Consider the following 24,847-nt stretch of genomic DNA (forward strand, 5'->3'; position numbering starts at 1 on the left):
GACTAAGAGAGAACACTGGATGGTTTACAGTGTATATATGTGAACACACGAACCATAGTAAACAAGGTTGGTGAGCTGCAGACGCAAATAGCCACATGGGAATATGATATCGTGGCAAAAACGGAGACCTGGCCCAAAAAAGGGCAGGATTGGGTATTAAATATTCCTGGATATAAGGCGTTCAGGAAAGATAGATAGGAGGTGGTGTGGCAGTATTGGTTATGGGGAATGTTACAGTGCTGGAGAGGGAGGATGTCCTGGAGGGGTCAAGGACAGAATCTATATGGCTAGAGTTAAGAAATAATAGAGGTGCCATTACACTACTAGGTGTATTCTATAGGCAACCAACTAGTGGGAAAAATATGGAGGAGCAAATTTGCAGAGAAATTACAAAGAGATACAAGAACTATAGAGTAGTGATAATGGGGGACTTCAACTATCCTAATATAGACTGGGATAGAAATAGTGTAAAGGGCAGAGAGGGGGAAGAATTTCTGAAGTGTTTTCAGGAGAACTTTCTTGATCAGTACGTTTCCGGCCCAACAAGAAAGGAGGCACTGCTGGACCTGGTTCTGGGGAGTGAGGTAGGTCAAGTGGAGCAAGTGTCAGTAGGGGAACATTTAGGGAACAGTGATCATAGTATTATAAGGTTTAGATTAGCTATGGAAAAGGACAAAGAGCAATCTAGAGTGAAAATACTTAATTGGAGGAAGGCCAATTTCAGTGGGATGAGAACGGATCTGGCCCGGGTAAATTGGAATCGAAGATTGGCAGCCAAAATTGTAATGGAACAGTGGGCTGCCTTTAAAGAGGAAATAGTTCGGGTACAGTCGAGGTACATTCCCACTAGGGGGAAAGGCAGGGCAACTAAAGTCAGAGCTCACTGGATGACAAAAGAGCTAGAGAGTAAGATGAAACAAAAAGAGCATGTATAACCGATGTCAGGTCGAGAATACATCTAAGAATCAGGCTAAATATAGAAAGTTCAGAGGAGAAGCGAAAAAGAAAATAAGCGGGGCAAAGAGAGGGTATGAGAATACTACTTCTTCTTAGGCAGTCCCTCGGAACCGAGGATGACTTGCTTCCACATTAAAAATGAGCTCGCATGTGGCTGATTAGTCCAATGCGGGACCTACAGTCTCTGTCACAGGTGGGGCAGACGGTGGTTGAAGGGGCGGGTGGGTGGGGTGCTTGGGTTGACGTGCGCTCCTTGCGCTGCCTGCGCTTGGCTTCCGCTTGCTCCCAGAGACTCGAGGAGTTTGGCGCCTTCCCGGATGCTTCTCCTCCACTTTGTGCGGTCTTGGGCCAGGGATTCCCAGATGTCGGTGGGGATGTTACACTTTTTCAAGGAGGCTTTGAGGGTGTCCTTGAAGCGTTTCTTCTGCCCACCTGGGGCTCTCTTGCCATGCTGGAGCTCCGAGTAGAGCACTTGTTTTGGGAGAATAGAATGGCAGCTAACATACAAGGCAATCCAAAAGTCTTCTATAGGCATATAAATAGTAAACAGGTAGTAAGAGGTGGGGTGGGGCCGATTAGGGACCAAAAAGGAGACCTACGCATGGAGGCAGAGGGTATGGCTGAGGTGCTAAATGAGTACTTTGCATATATCTTCACCAAGGAAGAAGATGCTGCCATAGACAATAATCAGGGACAAAATTAACAATCACTTGGACAAGTGTGGAATAATTAAGGAAAGCCAGCACGGATTTGTTAAAGACAAATTGTGTTTAACCAACTTGATTTGAGTTTTTTGATGAGGTAACAGAGAGGGTTGATGAGGGCAATACGGTTGACGTTGCGTACATGGATTTCCAAAAGGCATTTGACAGTTGATGCTAGGTCAATTGTTAATTTTAAATCTGAGATTGATAGATTTTTGTTAGCCAAAGTTATTAAGGGATATGGGGCATAGGTGGATATATGGAGTTAGGTCACAGATCAGCCATGATCTTATTGAATGGCGGAGCAGGCTTGAGAGGCTGAATGGCCTATTCCTATTCCTATGTTCCTATGGGGAATGGTAGATTTAATGTATTAGGTTGAATCAGTCCTCTTCTGTTTTACTGCACGTGAGGTTGTTTGGCTGTGAGAAACCCAAGATTGTGTATCATCTTTGAAACTTGCAGACTGTCCTCAGTTAGTGTGAATTTGGACCTATTACTAAAGAAATGCCTTTGAACTTTCATTTGGGATTCTCCTTTCCTAATACACTACTTGGTTACAGGATCCACATTTCAGTCTTTTCTTTTTTTAAATTCCGTGGTAACATCTAGTGTAAATTGCCTTTTTATTAAATACATATTTTGATCAAATGCCAATTATTGTGACCATAAGCAAAGTTTACAGCAAATAAATGGTTTGGCTGATTTACACCAATAAACCTGCCATTTTTTGTCATGTGCTTGGTTTATGTGCTTTTCTTTACAAAATAATCTGGCAGCAATACAATGCAAGGAATTACTTTTCTGATTTTGATCATTGTAAGCACAATTCCAAAATGTATATTGATGACATCCTTTAGATCTGAAATTATGTTCCTAAGTCTAGATCATAAATTAGTTTGTTTTAATTTTGAATAAAGTGTGCGACTAAATCGCTTCCTGGCTGCTCTAAAAGGCAGAATGCAGTCGTTCTTCTCTGTGTCTAATACCAGTTGTTTGTCCTGAGGCCAATGTGGGCAACATAGTAATTAATCACCAGAGGAGTAAAGATTTAAAAACATTTGTCTCTTCAATGGAGCATCTGACATCGCTTACTGGGAGCTTCCTGAACAAAAGTTTAGGCAGAGGTGAACTCAAAGTCAAGATAACACATGGGAGTGATTGTCTTGACCATGCTATTTAAATTTGAACTTGCAGTTACTAATTTTGTCCTTCATGACAGCCAGAAGTAGTAGTTCTTTGACCTTTTCTTGCAGCTTTTGAAGAGTTTTTGTCATCCCTTGTGATCCAAGAATTAACTGCGATGCCCCGTGGAGTGTATTATTCAGCACTCCGAGGTGGAACTGTACGCTCTGACCAAGGAAAGACTGTAGCAGGGATTCCCAACTTCATGCTCAAGACGTACGAGAAGAACAAACAACCTGGCCTGAAATCTGGCCTGGCAGGTAAATCTAGTGATCAGTCTTTTTGACAAAGCATTTGCGTGGTCTTGTCACCTTATCTATATTCCCAGAAGTTTCACAAATCAAACAAGTTTAATCACTGCATCGCCATTTTACATATATCCATGTAATCTAATAATAACTACAACTGATAAGAAGTTGCGCTCTAAAAGTAGATAAAGCTGCTTCTATCCCTCCCCTCCCCACTATTCCTACTGCAAAAGTCACCAATATACCCAAAAGTATGGGCGGGAAGGAGGAGAAGGAAGGTCTGAAAAAATACACTTCATACCTCAGGGATTCTGATGACTATATGGGATATTTGACATGTATTTTTGCATTTTGTTTTAGTCGAATTGTGTAATCTTCGTTTTGTATTACAGCCTTGTAACATATGGTTGCATTTTTGAAATGTGGAAATTGTTCACCTTCAATTTTGGGTGGATGTTACAGCCCACATTTAACCTAAATCCCACCTTGTACTAAAGATGAAAACACGACTACTGAGATCATTAAAGCCCCTCCGTAGTTTTAATAGACCTATATTTCTTAATAGTCCTTCGCATTATGTTTAGCTTGTTTAATGTATTTTTAAATATATACTGTATATATTGTATAAAGAGAATTTTCATTTGTTCAGCTTCCACACACATAAGATATTGCCACCATTCTACAGGACAAAACCATCTGGAAACACTATCCTTTTAAGAAATTTGTGACCTGTGCTTTTTGGTAATCTTGCCCTACTTTGCTGCGAAGTGCATTTAGTTGTTTTTCTGCTATTGTCAGTAGACCTCTCATTTGTGTCCCATACCAGAAAAAGATTGCAAATCACATTTTTTTGTGTTTAAAACAATTGACAGTATCTTTTCCTACAGTTTTGTTCATGTACAGAGAATCTACAAGAATTTGCAAACTCATGCTTTGAGTTTCCTTCAAGTTTCTCAAGTTTCTCTGTGTTTCTTTACAGTTTCACTGTCTCATCTACCTCACTTGTAGCATTGGCTCAATTCAACTTACCCTGATCGGCTTGACTGACTCCAAGGCCACGAGACAATGTTACATCCAGGTTTTAAAATATGAGTTGAATACCATAGATTCTTCCCAGTAATTGAATCATATGATTCTTGTACACGTTGGTGTCTATCAAGGACGATGTCCAGCTGACTCATTCACTGGAATGCATTACTGGCAAGAATGCCAATGCATAATTTCTTCAATTCACATGAACACTCAAGTCAGATAGAAATTCAGTTGTTAGCAGGGAGAATTCTCAAGGACATTCCCATAAGGACACAATGATCAAGCCAAATTTTGTTTTAATTTGTACATTGGTGAGCAGGCTTTAGATCCCACACAAATTTTTCTAGCATTGATTATAAATTGGTCCACCCTTCAGGTTTGTCCACCAGTGATGTGCCATCTGATATCTATTTCTGTTGAGTGGCCAAAATGCCAAATCTGATGTAATTGTGCCCACTCTCCAGATCTGGTGCGGATCGAGGTTGGCTTCCGCCACTTAACCCCAGCAGGAAGTGGGTTATACCATTGAGACAAGCCACAAATATTATACATTAACAACATTTTGCAAGATGAAGAGCAGGGTATACATCAAAGTGAGTTCCATTAAGAGCAGGGGGGAAAAGGACATAACTAACATTAAGGTAGAAACAGAATCCATATGAATTCAGATAAAGGATAAGAAGGGATCAATCATGCTAATACTGCAGACCACCAAACAGTGGAAGGGAAGAGGAGGGAGAAATATATAGGCAAATCTATGGGTAAAAGACATAGAATAACAATCATGGGAGATTTCAACTACCCCCAAATAAACTGGCAAGGGGAGGTAGTGAAAGGGGAAAAGGGAATGGAGTTTTTACAGTGTGTACAGGACTCCTTTCTTACCCAGTACGTAAGAAGCCCAACAAGAAAGGATCTAGTCATAGGAAATGAACCAGAACAGATAAGAGAAGTAAGTGCAGGGGAGCATTTAGGTATTAGCGATCAGAACATAATAAGTTTAATATAATGATTGAGGGAGACATAAGCAAGACAAAGACCAAAGTAATAGATTTAAGGGGGGGTGAGGATAGAACTAGGGAATGTAAACTGGAAAAAAAGATTGACAAACAAAGAGCTAGAACAACAGTGGGAAATATTCAGGAGAAGTATATTCTGCTAGAAAACAAGAATAAACTGGCCAATAATGAAACACCATGGATGAATAAAGAGATATGGGTAAAATATGGGCCCTGACAACATTCTGGCAATAGTACTGAAGACTTGTGCTCCAGAACTAGCTGCGCCCCTAGCCAAGCTGTTCCAGCACAGCTGCAATACTGGCATCTACCCGGCAATGTGGAAAATTGCCCAAGCATGTCCTGTCTACAAAAAGCAGGACAAATCCGACCCAGCCAATTACCGTCCCATCAGTCTACTCTCAATCATCAGCAAAGTGATGGAAGGTGTCGTTGACAGTGCTATCAAGTGGCACTTACTCAGCAATAACCTGCTAACTGACGCCCAGTTTGGGTTCCGCCAGGGCCACTCAGCTCCTGACCTCATTACAGCCTTGGTCCAAACATGGACAAAAGAGCTGAACTCAAGAGGTGAGGTGAGAGTGACTGCCCTTGACATCAAGGCAGCATTTGATCGAGTGTGGCATCAAGGAGCCCTAGCAAAACTGAAGTCAATGGGAATCAAGGGGAAAACTCTCCATTGGTTGGAATCATACCTAGCACAAAGGAAGTTGGCTGTGGTTGTTGGAGGTCATTCATCTCAATCACATAACATCACTGCAGGAGTTCCTCAGGGCAGTGTCCTAGGCCCAACCATCTTCAGCTGTTTCATCAATGACCTTCCCTCCATCATAAAGTCAGAAGTGGGGATGTTCGCTGATGATTGCACACTGTTCAGCACCATTCGAGACTCGTCAGATACTGACGTAGTCCGTGTCCATATGCAGCAAGACCTGGACAACATTCAGACTTGGGCTGACAAGTGGCAAGTAACATTCGCACCACACAAATGCCAGGCAATGACCATCTCCAACAAGCGAGACTCTAACCATCTCCCCTTGACATTCAATGGCATTACCATCGCTGAATCCCCTACTATCAACATCCTGGGGGTTACCATTGATCAGAAACTGAACTGGACCAGCCATATAAATACTGTGGCTACAAGAGCAGGCCAGAGGCTGGGAATTCTGCGGCGAGTGTCTCACCTCCTGACTCCCCAAAGCCTTTCCACCATCTACAAGGCACAAGTCAGGAGTGTGATGGAATACTCTCCACTTGCCTGGATGAGTGCAGCTCCAACAACACTCAAGAAGCTCAACACCATTCAGGATAAAGCAGCCCGCTTGATTGGCACCCCATCCACCACCTTAAACATTCACTCCCTCCACCACCGGCGCACTGTGGCTGCAGTGTGTACCATCTACAAGATGCACTGCAGCAACTCGCCAAAGCTCCTTCAACAGCACCTTCCAAACCCGTGACCTCGACCACTTAGAAGGACAAGGGCAGCAGACGCATGAGAACATCACCACCTACAAGTTCCCCTCCAAGCCACACACCATCCTGACTTGGACCTGTATCGCCGTTCCTTCACTGTCGCTGGGCCAAAATCCTGGAACTCCCTTCCTAACAGCATTGTGGGTGTACGACTGCAGCGGTTCAAGAAGGCGGCTCACTACCATCTTCTCAAGGGCAATTAGGGATGGGCACTAAATGCAGGCCTAGCCAGCCAGCGACGCCCACATCCCATCAATGAATTAAAAAAAAATTGAAATTAAAAAAAAAAAAGGCAATACACTAAGTACACAATAAAAGAGAGGATGACAAAAGGGAATACGAAGAGGTTAGGGGAAAAGTGTAAAAAAAAAATCAGGAGGCAAATAGGAATTATGAAATAAAATACCCCTGGGACATTGGAACCGGTTCTGGGGGAGGTGGGACCAGTACAAACTGGACGGGTTTGCACCTGGGCAGGACCGGGACCAATGTCCCAGAGGGAGTGTTTGCTAGTGCTGTTGGGGAGGGTTTAAACTAAAATGGCAGGGGGTTGGGAACCTGTGCAGGGAAACAAAGGAAAGGGAAGCAAGGATAGAAGCAAAAGACAGGAAGGAGAAAAGCAAAAGTGGAAGGCAGAGAATCAAGGGTGTAAATCAAACAGGGCCACAGTAAATAATAATTCTAAAAGGACTAAGAGTGTTAAAAAAAAACAAGCCTGAAGGCTTTGTGTCTTAATGCGAGCAGCATTCATAATAAGGTGGATGAATTAGCTGGGCAAATAGATGTAAACGGATATGATATACAGGAAACTTTCGTTTAACCAGAGGTTAAAAGTCCGGAAAGCTCTATCTACCGGCAAAATTCAGGAGCCGTTTTCTATAAGTTTTTTTACTTCTCGTTGCTTTTTTTTCCCCCAGTCAGGCTCTGCAAGGTCTGTAGCTAAGCAACAGCTTCAGCTAGAGACGCTTGCAGCTGCAGCCGACTGTTTTGAAGCTGTTGCTAAGCAACAGGGTTTGTTGATTCACACGGAGCTGAAAAGCTCTGTATGTTTTAACATTGCCGCTGGTTTATACGGCAGTTTTGATCTAACGGCACCAGATCGGTCCCGTCAGTGCCGGATACCAGAAAGTTTCCTGTAATTGGGATTACGGAGACATGGCTCCAGGATGACCAAGGCTGGGAATTCAACATTCAATATTCAGGAAGGACAGGCAAAAAGGAAAAGGAGGTGAGGTAGCATTGCTGGTTAAAGAGGAGATTATCACAATCGTAAGGAAGGATATTAGCTCTGATGATGTGGAATCTGTATGGGTAGAGCTGAGAAATGTGAAGGGGCAACAAACGTTAGTGGGAGTTGTATACAGATCCCCAAACAGTAATGCTGAGGTTGGGGATGGCATTAAATGGGAAATTAGAAACGCGTGCAATAAGGGCACAGCAGTTATCATGGGTGACTTTAATCTACATATCGATTGGGCTAACCAAATTAGTAACAATACTGTGGAGGAGGAATTCCTAGATCAATATGTTGAGGAACCAACTAGAGATCAGGCCATCTTAGACTGGGTATTATGTAATGAGAAAGGAGTGATTAGCAATCTTGTTGTGCGAGGCCCCTTGGGTCGGAGCGATCATAATATGATATAATTCTTCATTAAGATGGAGAGTGAAGTAGTTGACTCAGAGTCTAGGGTCCTGAATTTAAATAAAGGAAACTACGATGGTATGAGGCATGAGTTGGGTAGGATGGATTGGGGAACGTTACTTAAAGGGTTGATGGTGAATGGGCAATGGCAAACATTTAAAGATCGCATGGATGAACTACAGAATTTGTTCATCCCTGTCTGGCATAAAAATAAAACAAAAAAGGTGGCGCAACCGTGGCTAACGGGAAATTAGGGATAGCATAAGTTCCAAGGAGAGGACATATAAATTGGCCAGAAAAAGCAATAATCCTGAGGATTGGGAGCAGTTTAGGATTCAACAAAGGAGGACAAAGGGATTAATTAAGAGGGGGGAAATAAAGTATGAGAGTAAGCTTGCAGGGAACATAAAAACTGACTAAAAGCTTCTAAAGATATGTGAAGAGAAAAAGATTGGTGAAGTCAAGCGTAGGTCTCTTGCAGTCAGAACCAGGGGAATGTATAATGGGGAACAAAGAAATGGCTGACCAATTAAATACATAACAACAGAAAATGCTGGAAATACTCAGCAGGCCAGGCAGCATCCGTGGAGAGAGAAACAGGGTTAACGCTTCAGGTCTGGGACCCTTCATCAGAACTGGAAAAAGCTGGAAATGTAACAGATTTTAAGCAGGTGCAGAGACGGGGGGTGGGGGGGGGCGAGGGGTTTAGGAGGGGAGGAAGGAATTGAAAGAACATGCTGTGAAAATGTTGCAAATGGGAATGGCAAAATCATACTGCATGAAAAATGGGGGCAGGGATTATTATCTAAAATTGTTGAACTCCATGTTGAGTCCGGCAGGCTGTAAAGTGCTCAATCGAAAGATGAGGTGCTGTTCCTCAAGCTTACGTTGAGCTTCATTAGAACAATGTATTAGGCCGAGGACAGAGAGAGCAGAGTGGGAATGAAGTGGAGAATTAAAGTGACAGGCGACCGGAAGCTCAGGGTCACCCTTACAGACTGAACGGAGGTGTTCCGCAAAGTGGTCGCCCAATCTGCGTTTGGTCTCCCCAATGTAGAGGAGACCGCATCGTGAGCAGCGAATACAGTATATTAAATTGCAAGAACTACAAGTAAATCGCTGTTTCACCTGGAAGGGGTGTTTGGGGCCCCGGACAGTGGGAAGGGTGGAGGTAAAAGGGCATGTGTTGCATCTCCTGCGCTTGCACGGGAAGGTGCCAGGTGAAGGAGAAGGGCTGTTGGGGGTGATTGAGGAGTGGACCAGGGTGCCGCGGAGGGAGTGGTCCCTTCGGAATGCTGAAAGGGGAGGTGAGGGGAAGATGTGTTTGGTGGTGGGATCACGTTGGAGGTGGCGGAAATGGCGGAGGATGATCCGTTGAATGTGGAGGCTGGTGGGGTGAAAGGTGAGGACAAGGGGAACCCTATCATGGTTCTGGGAGGGAGGGGCAGGGGTGAGAGCAGAAGTGTGGGAAATAGAACGGACACGGTCAAGGGCAGTGTCAACCACAGTAGAGGGGAATCCTCGGTTGAGGAAAAAGGAAGACATGTCGGAAGCGCTGCTATGGAAGGTGGCATCGTCAGAACAGACGCGGCGGAGACGGAGAAACTGGGAGAATGGAATAGAGTCCTTACAGGAAGCGGGGTGGGAGGAAGTGTAGTCCAGGTAGCTGTGGGAGTCGGTGGGCTTGTAGTGGATGTTACTTGAAAGCCGATCGCCAGAAATGGAGACGGAGAAGTCAAGGAAGGGAAGGGAAGAGTCGGAGATGGACCATGTGAAGGTGAGGGAAGGGTGGAATTTGGAAGTAAAGTGAATGAACTTATCTAGTTCAGGTCGAGAGCAGGAAACTGCACCAATACAGTCATCGATGTACCGGAAAAAGAGGTGAGGGAGGGGACCTGAGTAGGACTGGAACAAAGAATGTTCCACATATCCCATGAACAGGCAGGCATAGCTAGGGCCCATGTGGGTTCCCATAGCAACACCTTTAATTTGGAGGAAGTGAGTGGAGTCAAAGTAGAAGTTGTTCAATGTGAGAACAAGTTCAGCCAGGCGGAGGAGGGTGGTGGTGGATGGGGACTGGTTGGGCCTCTGTTCAAGGAAGAAACGGAGCGCCCGAAGGCCGTCCTGGTGGGGGATGGAGGTGTAGAGGGATTGGACGTCCATAGTGAAAAGGAGACGATTGGGGCCAGGAAACTGGAAACTGTTAAAGTGACGGAGGGCGTCGGAAGAGTCACGAATGTAGGTGGGAAGAGACTGGACAAGGGGAGAAAAAATAGGGTCGAGATGGGAAGAGATAAGTTTAATGAGAATTAAATACATACTTTGGTTCTGTCTTCACAAAGGAGGACACAAATAACCTCCCAGAGATGTCAGGGAACATAGGGTCTAATGAGAGGGAGGAATTGAATGAAATCAGTATTTGGAGGGAAATGGTGTTAGGGAAATTGACGGGATTGAAGGCCGTTAAATCCCCAGGGCCTGATAATCTACATCCTAGGGTGCTTAAGGAAGTGGCCCTAGAAATAGTAGATGCATTGCTGGTCATCTTCCAAAATTCGATAGACTCTGGCACTGTTCCCATGGATTGGAGGGTAGCTAATGTAACCTCACTATATAATAAAGGTGGTAGAGAGAAAATGGGGAACTATAGGTACCGGTAAGCATGACATTGGTAGTGGGGGAAAATGCTAGAGTCCATTATAAAAGATGTAATAGCAGAGCACTTGGAAAACAGTGACAGGATCGGACAAAGTCAACATGGATTCACAAAAGGTAAATCGTGCTTGACTAATCTACTGGAATTTTTTGATGATGTAACTGGTAGAATAGATAAGGGAGAACCAGTGGATGTGGTGTATTTGGATTTTCAGAAGGCTTTCGATAAGGTCGCGCATAAGAGATTAGTGTGCAAAGTTAAAGCACATGGGATTGGGGGTAAGGTGCTAACTTGGATAGAGAACTGGTTGGCAGACAGGAAGCAAAGAGTTGGAATAAGCGGGTCTTTTTCCGAGTGGCAGGCAGTGACTAGTGAGGTACCACCAGGATTGGTGCTAGGATCCCAGCTATTCGCAATATATATTAATGATCTAGATGAGGGGACTAGATGTAATATCTCTAAGCTTGCAGACAACACAAAGCTGTGTGGACGTGTGTGTTTGTGAGGAGGATACAGAGAAACTCCATTATGATTTGGACAGGTTGGGTGATTGGGCAGATGCATGGCAGATGCAGTATAATGTGGATAAATGCGAGGTTATCCACTTTGGTGGCAAAAACAGGAAGGCAGATTATTATCTGAATGGCAATAGATTGGGAGAAGGGGAAGTGCAACGAGACCTGGGTGTCCTTGTGCACCAGTCGCTGAAGGTAAGCATGCAGGTGCAGCAGTCGGTTAAGAAGGCAAATGATATGTTGGCCTTCATAGCGCGAGGATTCGAGTACAGGAACAAGGATGTCTTGCTGCAGTTGTACAGGGCCTTGGTGAGACCACACCTTGAGTATTGTGTGTAGTTTTGGTCACCTTATCTGAGGAAGGATGTTCTTGCCATGGAGGGAGTGCAGCGAAGATTCACCAGACTGATACCTGGGATGGCAGGAATGACGTATGAGGAGAGATTGGGTCGATAGGGCTTATATTCGCTGGAGTTTAGAAGAATGAGAGGGGATCTCATTGAAACTTATAAAATTCTAATAGGACTAGACAGACTAGATGCAGGAATGATGTTCCCGATGGCCGGGGAGTCCAGAACCAGGGGTCACAGTCTAAGGATAAGGGGTAAGCCATTTAAACATAGAAACATAGAAGATAGGAGCAGGAGTAGGCCATTCGGCCCCTCGAGCCTGCTGCGCCATTCAATGCGATCATGGCTGATCATCCAAATTCAGTATCCTGTCCCTGCTTTGAGCTCTTTCCCTGGGCCTCCCCATTGTTCTTTCCAGCAGATTTGATGTGCAGGTCTCTCCAGGCTGGGATTCAAGGCTGCAATGAGCAGGGTGTGGATGGAGAGAAAGATCGACCCTCCCCTTTAAGAGCTGGCCGGCACCAGTGTGTCTGTGTTCCATTGCTGACTGACATCACATGAGCTTCGCCAGCGCTCTGAGGTAGCGCCTGGCTCCTCGGCGTTAGCACCTTAAGAGAGGTGTGTAGCGCCTGATTTAGCGCTCCAATCACCTCCAGGGGCGATAAAAGTCAAGTTTGCAGTCGGAGGCGATAATTAGCGGCAGGCGCTAAACTTTGTGCCCGGCCGATAATTGCGCCCCAAACAGGGCGATACCGAATTTCTCCCCCCAAGTTTCTCCCATCTTTCCTTATAACTCAGACCTATGTGTAGCACTTGTCTGCATTAAATTTCAATTGCTACTTACATATTTAGTCCAATTCATTCTGTAATTTCTGACCCGCTTTCTCCAATTCCACTGCCCTTCCTGGTTTGTTAACCTCTGCAAAAGTGACTACTTTGCATCGAATCCAGGTCATTTATATAAATTAGAAAAAGAGTAGTGGTTCTAGCACAGAGCCCAAGGCACCCCACTTCTTCCCACTCTGACCTGACTCCTCTAATGAGTACTCATTGTTTCCTACCCTTCAGCCAGTTTCTTATCCATTCGCTGGGTTTACCATAAATCTCTCCAGCTTCGAGTTGAATTAATTACCTTTTCTGTGGAACCTTATCAAAAACTTTTAGGAAGTCAAAATACATCACACCATAGGGCCTTCCACAGACCACCTGGGTTATCACTTTCTCAAAGAAGTTGAAGAGTTTGGTCAGACAGGACTTTTCCCTTCTGAATCCATGCTGATGGCTGTTAACTAGGTTATTGTTGTACAGATGATCCTCAAGTTTTACTCCTGATAATCAATTCTGTTATTTCACAAGGAATGGAAGCAAGACTAATATGTCTGTAGTTGCCTGTATCTGTTTTGTCACTACTTTTGAATATGAGCACCACATCAATCTGCTTACAATTTTCTGGTGTCCAGTGACTCCCTCAATGATTGGGGAGCAGATTTGTGAGGCAATGACAGAGTCTATTATCACATTGGGATAAACACCATCCATCCCTGGGGACTTAGTTGTTTTGAGCCCAATTAACCTATTTATGACTTCCATCTCATTTATAATGAAGTCATTAATTTTACTCGGGATATCATTGGCTGGAGAGGACAAGTTGCTCATGTCTTCTCTTCTGAATGATTGTTTCCTCAAACTATTCACAACATTTTCTATTTTATGCTCATCCTCAGTGTCAAGTCTATTTGCATCTTTCATGGTTTTCACCATTTCTCGGACTTCCCTCTTGCTGAAAGGATTTTTCTTACTGCAATCCTTAGCTTTAGCTACTCTGCCTCTTTCCAGGTCACTCTCTGCCCCTCTGATCACCCATTTAACGTGTTTCTGCATTTTTTTTGTGGTTTTCGCTGCAAGACCTTTCTATTTTTCTCCCTGCAGGATTTGTACAGGCCATTTTCTTCTTTATCTCACTTGTTTGCTAATCCATTTAGAGTCAAGTTTGCATAGTCTGAGCTTGTTGGTTTGGAATGCATTATATTATACAACCTGGAATAAACAGTATTGGAGGATAATCAAAACACAGTCTTGCACTTTTAAGTTAGAGCTCTTACGGTCTGTTCATAGAAACATAGAAGATCGGAGCAGGAGTAGGCCATTCGGCCCCTCGAGCCTGCTCCGCCATTCAATGAGATCATGGCTGATCATCCAAATTCAGTACCCTGTCCCTGCCTTCTCTCCATATCCCTTGATCCCTTTAGCCTTAAGAAATATATCCAACTCCTTCTTGAATATATTTAATGAATTGGCCTCCACTGCCTTCTGTGGTAGAGAATTCCACAGGTTCACCACTCTCTGGGTGAAGAAATTCCTCCTAATTTCTGTCCTAAATGGCTTACCCCTTATCCTTAGACTGTGACCCCTGGTTCTGGACTCCCCGGCCATCGGGAACATCCTTCCTGCATCTAGTCTGTCTAGTCCTGTTAGAATTTTATAAGTTTCAATGAGATCCCCTCTCATTCTTCTAAACTCCAGCAAGTATAAGCCCAATCGACCCAATCTCTCCTCATACGTCATTCCTGCCATCCCAGGTATCAGCCTGGTGAATCTTCGCTGCACTCCCTCCATGGCAAGAACATCCTTCCTCAGATAAGGCAACCAAAACTGCAAAATACTCAAGGTGCGGTCTCACCAAGGCCCTGTACAACTGCAGCAAGACATCCTTGTTCCTGTACTCAAACCCTCTCGCTACGAAGGCCAACATACCATTTGCCTTCTTAACCGCCTGCTGCACCTGCATGCTTACCTTCAGCGACTGGTGCACAAGGACACCCAGGTCTCGTTGCACTTCCCCTTCTCCCAATCTATTGCCAATCTGATAATCTGCCTTCCTGTTTTTGACACCAAAGTGGATAACCTCGCATTTATCCATATTATATTGCCTCTGCCATGCTTCTGCCCAATCACCGAACCTGTCCAACTCATACTGGAGTTTCTCGGCATCCTCCTCACAGCACACACGCCCACCCAGCTTTGTGTCGTCTGCAAACTTGGAGATATTACATCTAGTTCCCTCGTCTAGATCACTAATATATATTGTGAATAGCTGGGGTCCTAGGACCGATCCCTGCGGTACCCCACTAGTCACTGCCTGCCACTCGGAAAAAGACCCGTTTATTCCAACTCTCTGCTTTCTGTCTGCCAACCAGTTCTCTATCCAAGTCATTACCCCAATCCCATGTGCCTTAACTTTACACGCTAATATCTTACGCGGGACCTTATCGAAAGCCTTCTGAAAGTCCAAATACACCACATCCACTGGTTCTCCCTTATTTATTTTACCAGTTACATCCTCAAAAATTCCAGTAGATTAGTCAAGCACGATTTACAAAAGGTAAATCCATGTTGACTTTGTCCAATCCTGTCACTGTTTTCCAAGTGCTCTGCTATTACATCTTTTATAATGGACTCTAGCATTTTCCCCACTACCGATGTCAGGCTTACCGGTCTATAATTCCCCGCTTTCTCTCTACCACCTTTTTTGAATAGTGGGGTAACATAATCTACCCTCCAATCCATGGGTACTGTTCCAGAGTCTATCGAATTTTGGAAGATGACCAGCAATGCATCTACTATTTCTAGGGCCACTTCCTTAAGTACACTAGGATGTAGATCATCAGGCCCTGGGGATTTATGGGCCTTCAATCCCGTCAATTTCCCTAACACCATTTCCCTACAAATACTGATTTCTTTTAGTACCTCCCTCTCATTAGACCCTATGTTCCCCGACATCTCTGGGAGGTTATTTGTGTCCTCCTTTGTGGAGACAGAACCAAAATATGTATTTAATTGGTCTGCCATTTCTTTGTTCCCCATTGTAAATTACCCTGATTCTGACTGCAAGGGACCTACTCTTGACTTCACCAATCTTTTTCTCTTCACATATCTATAAAAGCTTTTACAGTCAGTTTTTATGTTCCCTGAAAGCTTACTCTCATATTCTATTTTCCCCTTTGTCCTCCTTTGTTGAATCCTAAACTGCTCCCAATCCTCAGGTTTACTGCTTTTTCTGGCCAATTTATATGTCCTCTCCTTGGATCTTATGGTATCCCTAATTTCCTTTGTTAGCCACGGTTGAGTCACCTTTTTTGTTTTATTTGCATGCCAAACTGGGATGAACAAATTCTGTAGTTCACCCCTGCGGTCTTTGAATGTTTGCCATTGCCTATCCACCGTCAACCCTTTGAGTGACATTCTCCAATCACTCCTACCCAACTCGCGCCTCAGATCATCATAGTTTCCTTTATTTAAATTCAGGACCCTAGTCTCTGAGTCAACTACTTCATTCTCCATCTTATTGAAGAATTCTATCATATTATGATCGCTCCGACTCAAGGGGCCACATACAACAAGATTGCTAATTAATCCTTTCTCATTACATAATACCCAGTCTAAGATGGCCTGATGTCTGGTTGGTTCCTCGACATAGTGGTCCAGGAAACCATCCCATAAACACTCCAGGAATTCCTCCTCCACAGTATTGTTACTAATTTGGTTAGCCCAATCTATATGTAGATTGAAGTCACCCATGATGACGGCTGTGCCCTTATTGCACGCTTCTCTAATTTCCCTTTTAATGCCATCCCCAACCTCCGCATTACTGTTTGGAGGTCTATATACCACTCCCACTAACATTTTCTGCCCCTTGGTATTTCTCCATCCTACCCATACAGAGTCCACATCATCAGAGCTGATAGCCTTCCTTACAATTGTGTTAATCCCTTCTTTAACCAGCAATGCTACCCCACCTCCCTTTCCTTTTTGCCTATCTTTCCTGAATATTGAATACCCCTGGATGTTGAGTTCCCAGCCTTGGCCACCCTGGAGCCATGTTTCCGTAATCCCAATCAAATCATATTCATTTACCTCTATTTGCGCAGCTAATTCATCCACCTCATTATGAATGCTCCTCGCATTAAGATACAAAGCCTTCAGGCTTGTTTTTTTAACGCTCTTAGACCTATTAGAATTATTATTTACTATAGGACAGAGATGAGGAGGAATTTCTTCACCTAGAGAGTGGTGAACCTGTGGAATTCTCTACCACAGAAGGCAGTTGAGGCCAATTCATTAAATATATTCAAGAAGGAGTTAGATATATTTCTTAAGGTTAACGGGATCAAGGGATATAGGGAGAAAGCAGGGACAGGGTACTGAATTTGGATGATCAACCATTATCTCATTAAATGGCGGAGCAGACTCGAGGGGCCGAATGGCCTACTCCTGCTCCAATCTTCTATGTTTCTATGTTAAAACGATCAAAGAATATAAAAAGCAATAGTGAAGTATTCTACAGACACATAAATAACAAAAGGAAAATTATGATGGGTCCACTAAAGGATGCAGAAGATAAACTCACAGGTAATGATCGTGAAATGGCAGAAATATTGAGTAGTTACTTAGTCTCCCTGGTAAATAACTGAGGCAAACAGGGTGGACATGAAGAAGAAATCAAAAAAGATACAAAAACATTTAAGATAGAAAGGGGGGAGATAATTGATAAACTAGACAAACTTAGAGTTTAAAATCTCTGGTCCGGATGGATTGCATCCACGCATACTCAAAGAAGCTAGGGAAGAGAATACCAGAGGCACTAGTATGTGTGTATGTATATATAAATATATGTATGTATATACACACCAGTGCCTCTGCTATTGTTGTGTATATATACATATATATATAGTTGCTCGCTAGTCCTCTGGCACTATTCCCTTATCTATTGAAAAGATATAGATGTAGATATGTATATAATAGAAAAGGGAATAGTGCCAGAGGACTAGCAGGCAGCTAATGTTATTCTTATATTCAAAAAGAAAGCTAGAACAAATCCAGGGAACTATAGACCAGTTAGCTTAACGTCAGTGGTAGGAAAGATATTGGAATCTTTATTCAAAGATGTAATAGAAAAATATCTAGAAACCGAAAATATAATAAAGAATAGCCAGCATGGATTTCAAAAGGGAAGGTCGTGCTTGACCAACCATATTGAATTCTTTGAAGAAGTAACATAAAGAGTAGACAAGGGTAATGCTGTGGTTATAATATATATGGACTTTCAAAAGGCCTTTGATAAGGTACCACATAGACTCATGAGTATGGTCAGAGTGTGTGGAGTCAGGGGACAAGTAACAGAATGGATAGCACACTGGCTACAAAACAGAAAACAGATAGTAGGGGTTAAAGGTATTTACTCAGACTGGCAGAAGGTGGGAAGTGGTGTTTCACAGGGAGTGGTGCTCGGACCACTGTTGTTCACTATTTACATAAATGATTTGGATTCGGGAATCAGAAGTACAGTATCAAAATTTGCGGATGACACTAAATTGGTGGGTACAGTTAATACTCAGGAAGACTGCGACAAAATACAAGACGACGTTAACAAACCTGCAGAATGGGCGTGTAAATGACAAATGAATTTCAGTATAGATAACGGTGAGGTGTTGCATTTTGGTAGGAGGAATAAGAAGGCCACATACTCCTTGGAAAATAAGAGTCCGTATGGGTTGGAGATGCAAAGGGATCTAGAGGTACAGATACACAAATCATTAAAAGTAGTGACACAGGCTCACAAAGTCATAAACATTGCAAACAAAGCACTGGGGTTCATGTCTAAAGAAATAGAATTCAAAAGCAGAGAAGTTATGTTAAACTTATATAGAACCTTAATACAATAGCAAAATACTGCAGATGCTGGCAATCTGAAATAACAGAAAATGCTGGAAACACTCAGCAGGTCAGGCAGCATCTGTGGAGAGAGAAACAGAGTTAACGTTTCAGGTCTGTGACCCTTTGTCAGAACTGGAAAAAGTTAGAGATGTAACAGGTTTTAAGCAAGTACAGAGGCAGGGAAAGGGGGAGAGGAAAGAATAAAAGGGACGGTCTGTGCTAGGGTGGAAGGCAGGAGTGATTAAATGGTGCAAATGGGGATGGCAGAATCATCACCAGCTGCCACCTGAAAGAATAGGGGCTGGGGTTACAGTCTGAAAATGTTGAACTCAATGTCGAGTCCAGAAGGCTGTAAAGTACCCAATCAAAAGATGAGGTGCTGTTCCTCGAGCTTACGCTGAGCTTTATTGGAACAGTGTAAGAGGCCGAGGACAGAGAGATCAGAGTGGGAGTGAAGCGGAGAATTAAAGTGACAAGCGACCGGAAGCTCGGGAGTCTCCCAGGTGTCGGGTCTGTCAGTGGCGAACTGACCCAACACCAAGCGGCGGGGGAGACAATTGAGCTCATTAAATGGCTTGTTAACATCCAATTTAATGGTTTTTTGAGGCTTCCTTCCCATTTTAGGTGTTCCCCCACGGGTTACCCGCTGCTCAGGGAACATGCCAGCTCACCCTGGCGTGAGTTGAGTCTGCTCTGATCTATCTGATAAGCTGACAGCTGCAGAAGTGGTGTAAAGGATGCCATGTTGTAGATGGTCAGTTTCAGAGCGTAGAAACTGTTGGTTACTGCATTTGTAAGACATATAGAGATTTCTTTAGCTTTCAAGTGTTTAGAGGCAACTGTATGTACAGTGCCACCTCATTGGAACAACCTCTCTCACCTGACAGATCGCTTCTGTCATCTCACCTGCAGCTGCCATCTATTGCAGCAACATTGGTGCCCTAGAAACTATCTAATCTTGCTCCTCTGATTCCTTTCTCGCTCAACCCCAACATCAACATCACCAGGCACACCAGCAGCACCAACAACAACATCAACCTTCTCCACCATCACCTGATGCTACACAGGGCATCAGCCACTGACAACATTGCTGCCCGGGAGGCCAGCAATGGCATCACCATGGCAAGATTTACTTCACTTGATGCTGTTAACCCTGGCTGCCACATGATGCGCCAGGTTGACACCATCCCACACCAGCACCGTAAAGCATCCCTTTAATGTCCAAGCCATTCCATGCACACTTATCACTATAGCGGGGAAGGGGGGAGTTGGAGTTATGTCTCAATGTTCACTGGAACTCAGTAAGACACTTCTCAAGGTGTGCACAGATCTGTCCAATAAGGGTCAGTGTTGGAAATATTGATTTCACTGTATGACAACACATTACCAGAAATTTCACATGGGCATTGGCTAAACCTCTCATTTGCCTACCCTTGTGTGTTAGTTGGCATGCTTGCAGTAGGATGAGGGTGAGTGTGAGGGGTGGCTAGTGAGATGGGGAAGTGATAATGTAGATAGAGAGGGATGGGTGGAGGTGCAAGGTAAGTTGGTGTGAGTAAGGATGTGCAGGAGTAGGGTATGGAAGGCAGAGTGATGGGTTGTGTAGATTGACACAGCAGGGTGAGTTTGAGTGTGGCTTTCGTGATCCACGGAGTTCATTGAAAGGTTGGCGTCACTGCAACCAGGGACCCCTGATGACATCCCTGCTTTTGCCCTCCTGTGTAATGTGCAACCAGGCTGCGTTGGTGTCCTGGGGAGGTCTCCTCTGCCCTTGGAAGGGAAGAGAACCTCCCTGCGTGCTGTGACTCCCTCCATAAGCATATGGTGGGAGTCATTGGAGAGCCTGTGTGCAACCATCCACCTCTGTGCAGTGCTTGTCAGTGTTTGCAGCACCTCAGTGCTGTAGAACACTGACAGAACAACTGTCATACTCAATGTGGCCGTGGCCCCTTTAAGGAAACTGGCTGATGATGCGTCATCAAATGGTGTCAACAGACCCGCTTCCTGTTAATTGGCCGGGAAGCCCGCAGGGCGGGCTGAACAAGACCAATCAAAGGAAATTCCCTTTGACAGAGCTGCTGCAGCCGGGAGCAGGATCGGAACCCGGTAACCAGCTATCCTGACATCACTGAGAAAATCCAGCCCTGAGCGTGCTGTGCACAGTTCTGGTCTCCATATTACAAAAAGGATATAGAAGCACTGAAAAAGTGCATAAAAGATTTACAAGGATGACACCAGAGCTAAGAGGGTATAGCTTTCAGAAATGACTGAGCAGGCTGGGGCCCTTTTCTCTAGAAAAGAGAAGATTGAGAGGGTGACCTGATCGAGATCATCAAAATTATGAAGCGGTTCAATAGGGTAGACGTAGAGAGGATGCTTCCATTTGTGAGGGGCTATAAATACAAGATAGTTACTAATAAGTCCAATAAGGAATTCAGGAGAAACTTATAAAAAGAAAAAAAGAAAGACTTGCATTTATATAGTGCGTTTCACAACCTCAAGATGTCTCAAAGCGCATTACAGCCAATTAAGTACTTTTGAAGTACTGTTGTAATGTAGGAAATGCGGTAGCCAATTTGCACACAGCACAATAAGCTCCCACAAACAGCAATGTGACAATGTCTGTTTTAGTGATGTTGATTGAGGGATAAATATTGGCCAGGACACGGGAATAACACCCCTGCTCCTCTTCGATATTGTGCCATGGGATCTTTTATGTCCACCTGAGAGAGCAGACGGGGCCTCGGTTTACCGTCTCATCCGAAAGATGGCACCTCTGACAGTGCAGCGCTCCCACAGTCTTGCACTAGAGTGCCAGCCTAGATTTTTGTGCTCAAGTCTCTGCTGTGGGACTTGAACCCACAACCTTCTGACTCCGAGGCGAGTGTGCTACCAACTGAGCCAAGGCTGACTACTCAGAGTGGGGAAAATGTGGAACTCGCTACCACATGGAGTGGCTGAGGCAAATAGCATAAATGCATTTAAGGGGAAGCTAGATAAGTACATTAAGGAGAAAGGAATAGAAGGATATGTTGATAGGGTGAGACAAATAAGTTGGGAGTAGGCTTGTGTGAAGCAGAAACACCGGCATAGACCTGTTGGGCCGTATAAAGGATCCTTGTAGTGTATTGTCGTCTGCTATTAAAAGTTTATCCCAAAATGTTTCAATATAAATTAGTTCCCAGGCTGTGGCACCAACCCAAGCAGAGTCACCCCAATGGGATATAACCCCAGGATTGGAACAGGCACGTGTGGATCCCAGGGCACATTGCCCAAAGTGAATGTTGTCTGGCTTTCCCTGAGTCACAAGAGGCCTATGGCTACTTTGCATTATCTCCCATGAGGAAAAAAAGTTGTTTCAGGCTGCTATGGCATGATGTGCTGGTTCAGCACACATATCTGATTCAGTGAGTACTTCTCAGTTGATTGTTGAACACAGAAATGTACTGGAACAAGCAAGGATGCTGTAACTGCTCCAGTGGATATTTCTGCAGGTCATATTTTTCAGGTTTTTAATCATCAGTTCTACCCTTCACCCAAATAGATCATAGCAACAGTAATTTTGAGTGTATTGATTCCAGGCTGTATCGCTTGCCGTTCATTACGCTTGCAGCTGCCCACAGGCTTTTGAATGGCATGTTACTGGCATCGGGAGTCGGATACAGCGCGGCGCCCTCTACAGGGGATCTGGGACCTGTGTGAACAGGACAAGTGACAGCGTGTCTCCTAAACCAATCAGATTGAAGAATCCTTACTGAGACACGCAGAGTCTAAACCAGGAAGTGAAAGTTAGAATATTTAATTCCATGTAACATCATGTACAGAAAGCAAAATAGCGAGGGAAAGAAAGATGGGATTAAGAGAGAGAGAGATAAAAGAAAGAAAAAGTTAAAAAAATTATTTTAATTTTTAGATTTTTACTATCTCCAACAATAATTAAATCTGAAGGAATGAGACTCTACACTTGTAAAAGTTAATTTTCAGTGCCAGAGAGGTTGTTTGGCAGTAATTAAGACTTATCACGCCATTAAAAATTCACTTACACCTGAAGTACAGCAAATTCATGCTCGTAAATGTATTTTGCTGCCGAGTCTCTATTGGCGAGTTACTGTTAGAGTGAAGCTTGTGGAGCAGCAGGGCAAAACGGACAGCAATTTCCAGATTTCTGTGTTTTACTCCGCATGTGCAAACGCCAGAATATGCTGTCAAATTTACTCCATAACAACGGTGAGCGCTAATAGCCTCACCGTTTTACGATATCAGGTTTGACATTGGGCTTACTGAAAAGGCTGATGGAGCAACTGTATTCTGGTAATGGTTTATTTGGCAGTCAAGCGCACATAACCACACCAACAATACTTAAAATATGTTTCTGGTATGTCACTACGAATATAAAGTGGGAGAACTTCTGCATCTCCCCAACACTAATTTCTTAAAGAGGCAGTGCTTCCAGATGTGTTTTTTCATTTAGGAGGTTGAACAAAGAATGAGAAGATCATTGCTCTGAAAAGTAACAGCATTCTCAATGTTTAACTCTGAATTTCTAGTTTATACCACTTGTGATGAAGATCTTCGTAACTCACTCATAGCTTCCTCATTGTTGGGCTAAGTAAGATACGATGCAGTTACAGATTAAATACCCTTCATGTCTTCTGAATGTTTGTCATCCAGTTAAAGTTTTTCCTGCTTTCTTCCAGCTGGCCTATTGCTTTGTTATGATCTACACATTCAGACTGACAAAGATGGCAAGCCTATTAATCGCTTTCTTGTTAGTAGAGGACGTAGTTACCAGCAGATGCTCGCAGCCCTTATCCATGAGGTAGGTTAAGTGCCATATGTGAAGGTTAAAAAAACATAAATGTTTTGCAATTGCACAGAATTGCAACTGATTGAGTGTATTTTCCAGACGTGATTGCCTGTTGGCCAATAGCACAGCCTAAAATAGTTTTCTACATGTCAGAGTTCCTGCATCCCGTGCCTTCAGTACTTCTTGACATATGGTCGACAGAGGTGCACCTGGTCAGGTGTATCTCTCCAACAACCAATGGTTGTGGAAACCCTTGGGGTCCAGGCTGGGATTAAGGCCTCGACCCCAAAGAGCAGCACATTTTAACAAATATATATAATTTAACGCGGCTGCTTACAAAGGGGGCTATTGGGACCACCACCATTGCCCGACTAGCAGCTGCACCCCTGTTGTCTTTCCCTCCCTGCCTCACGCGGATTTCATCAGTACAATGCTTCACCATTTCCCTGAGAATTTAAAAAGATTTAATAAAACAATAAAAAGCAGATAGAATAGCCCCTGCTCTCTGGCCAGCATCCTCTCTCACTCACAGCTCCCTGTCCTCTGGTAGTCCTCTGGTATTTTCTCATCATCACCCCCACTACAACATTCCCCATCACCAGCTCAAATCCAAGGGTGGCGGGCTTAAGCTTACTTCCAGCATGAGCTGTCTGGTCATCCACTGCTCAGTCTAGCTTAACGATCTCAAGGATATTCCCTCTCCCTGCCCCATCCTTTTACTGCTCCAGGATCGTCCTTGAAAGAAGGGAGAAACTCAGGCTTCTCTCCTCCACCACAAACCACCTTTTTTGACCTCCTTCCCCTTACATTCTCTTTTATCCTCACCTCTGATGCAAAGTGCTAATTGGGTAGCGCGTGGATTTCTTTGTCTTTAAAATTGAGACAATTCATTCAGCTGCCTCACCCTCCTATAGCCCCATGTTTGCCCACCCCATGCCCTCTCTTTACAGCCTTCAATACGATTGACTACTCTATCTTCTTCCACCACCTCTCATGTGGTCCTCCTCTGTTGCACGGCCCTTTTCATGGTTGCATTCCTAACTGTTCCAACATAGCCAGCACATTTCCTACATTGGTGTCTCTCGTCGCAGTGTCACAAAGTATTTCAGAACTAATTTTACTGTATCTGTAATGATTATTGTAGTATATGTGGGTAGAACAAATGAAGGACAGAGATGATGAGTTGCTAGTCAAGGTGCTTGTTTCCTAGGCCAGAGTGAACTGAGCATGCTCAAACTAAACTATGTGACAAACCATGTGATAATAGATTACACTGCTTTCCCCTTAAAAAAAAAAGTACATATTCCCCTCTCAAATACAACAAAACTATGGTCCCACATTACACGTACCACATAACAAAAACTCCTGGCTTTTTTACTTATAACTGAAATACAAATCCAGTTTAATAACAGGTTTGCAGAGCCTTCCTGATCTCCTTACAGAAGGTTTTGGTGTTGAACCAATTTTTGGGCTGTTATGTTTTGGTTCCGAACTCAAAGATGATCCTGTTTCAATCTCAGATTTGTTTGAACCTGG

At 43.9% G+C, this 24,847-nt stretch overlaps 1 protein-coding gene across 2 annotated transcripts in view; it reads left to right on the forward strand.

The window, feature by feature from the left end:
- Positions 1–24,847, forward strand: part of focad (focadhesin) — a 308,585-nt gene that overhangs the window by 153,514 nt on the left and 130,224 nt on the right. For both annotated transcript variants that reach the window (XM_085984003.1, XM_085984000.1), the window contains exons 20-21: positions 2,918–3,106; positions 23,202–23,323. In XM_085984003.1, coding sequence (XP_085840129.1) covers positions 2,918–3,106; positions 23,202–23,323 — 311 coding nt within the window. The remainder of the gene's footprint in view (positions 1–2,917; positions 3,107–23,201; positions 23,324–24,847) is intronic.

This window comes from Somniosus microcephalus, chromosome 1, assembly GCF_052327205.1.
Source record: "Somniosus microcephalus isolate GS21.2 chromosome 1, FLI_Smic_1.0, whole genome shotgun sequence".
NCBI lineage: Eukaryota > Metazoa > Chordata > Chondrichthyes > Squaliformes > Somniosidae > Somniosus > Somniosus microcephalus.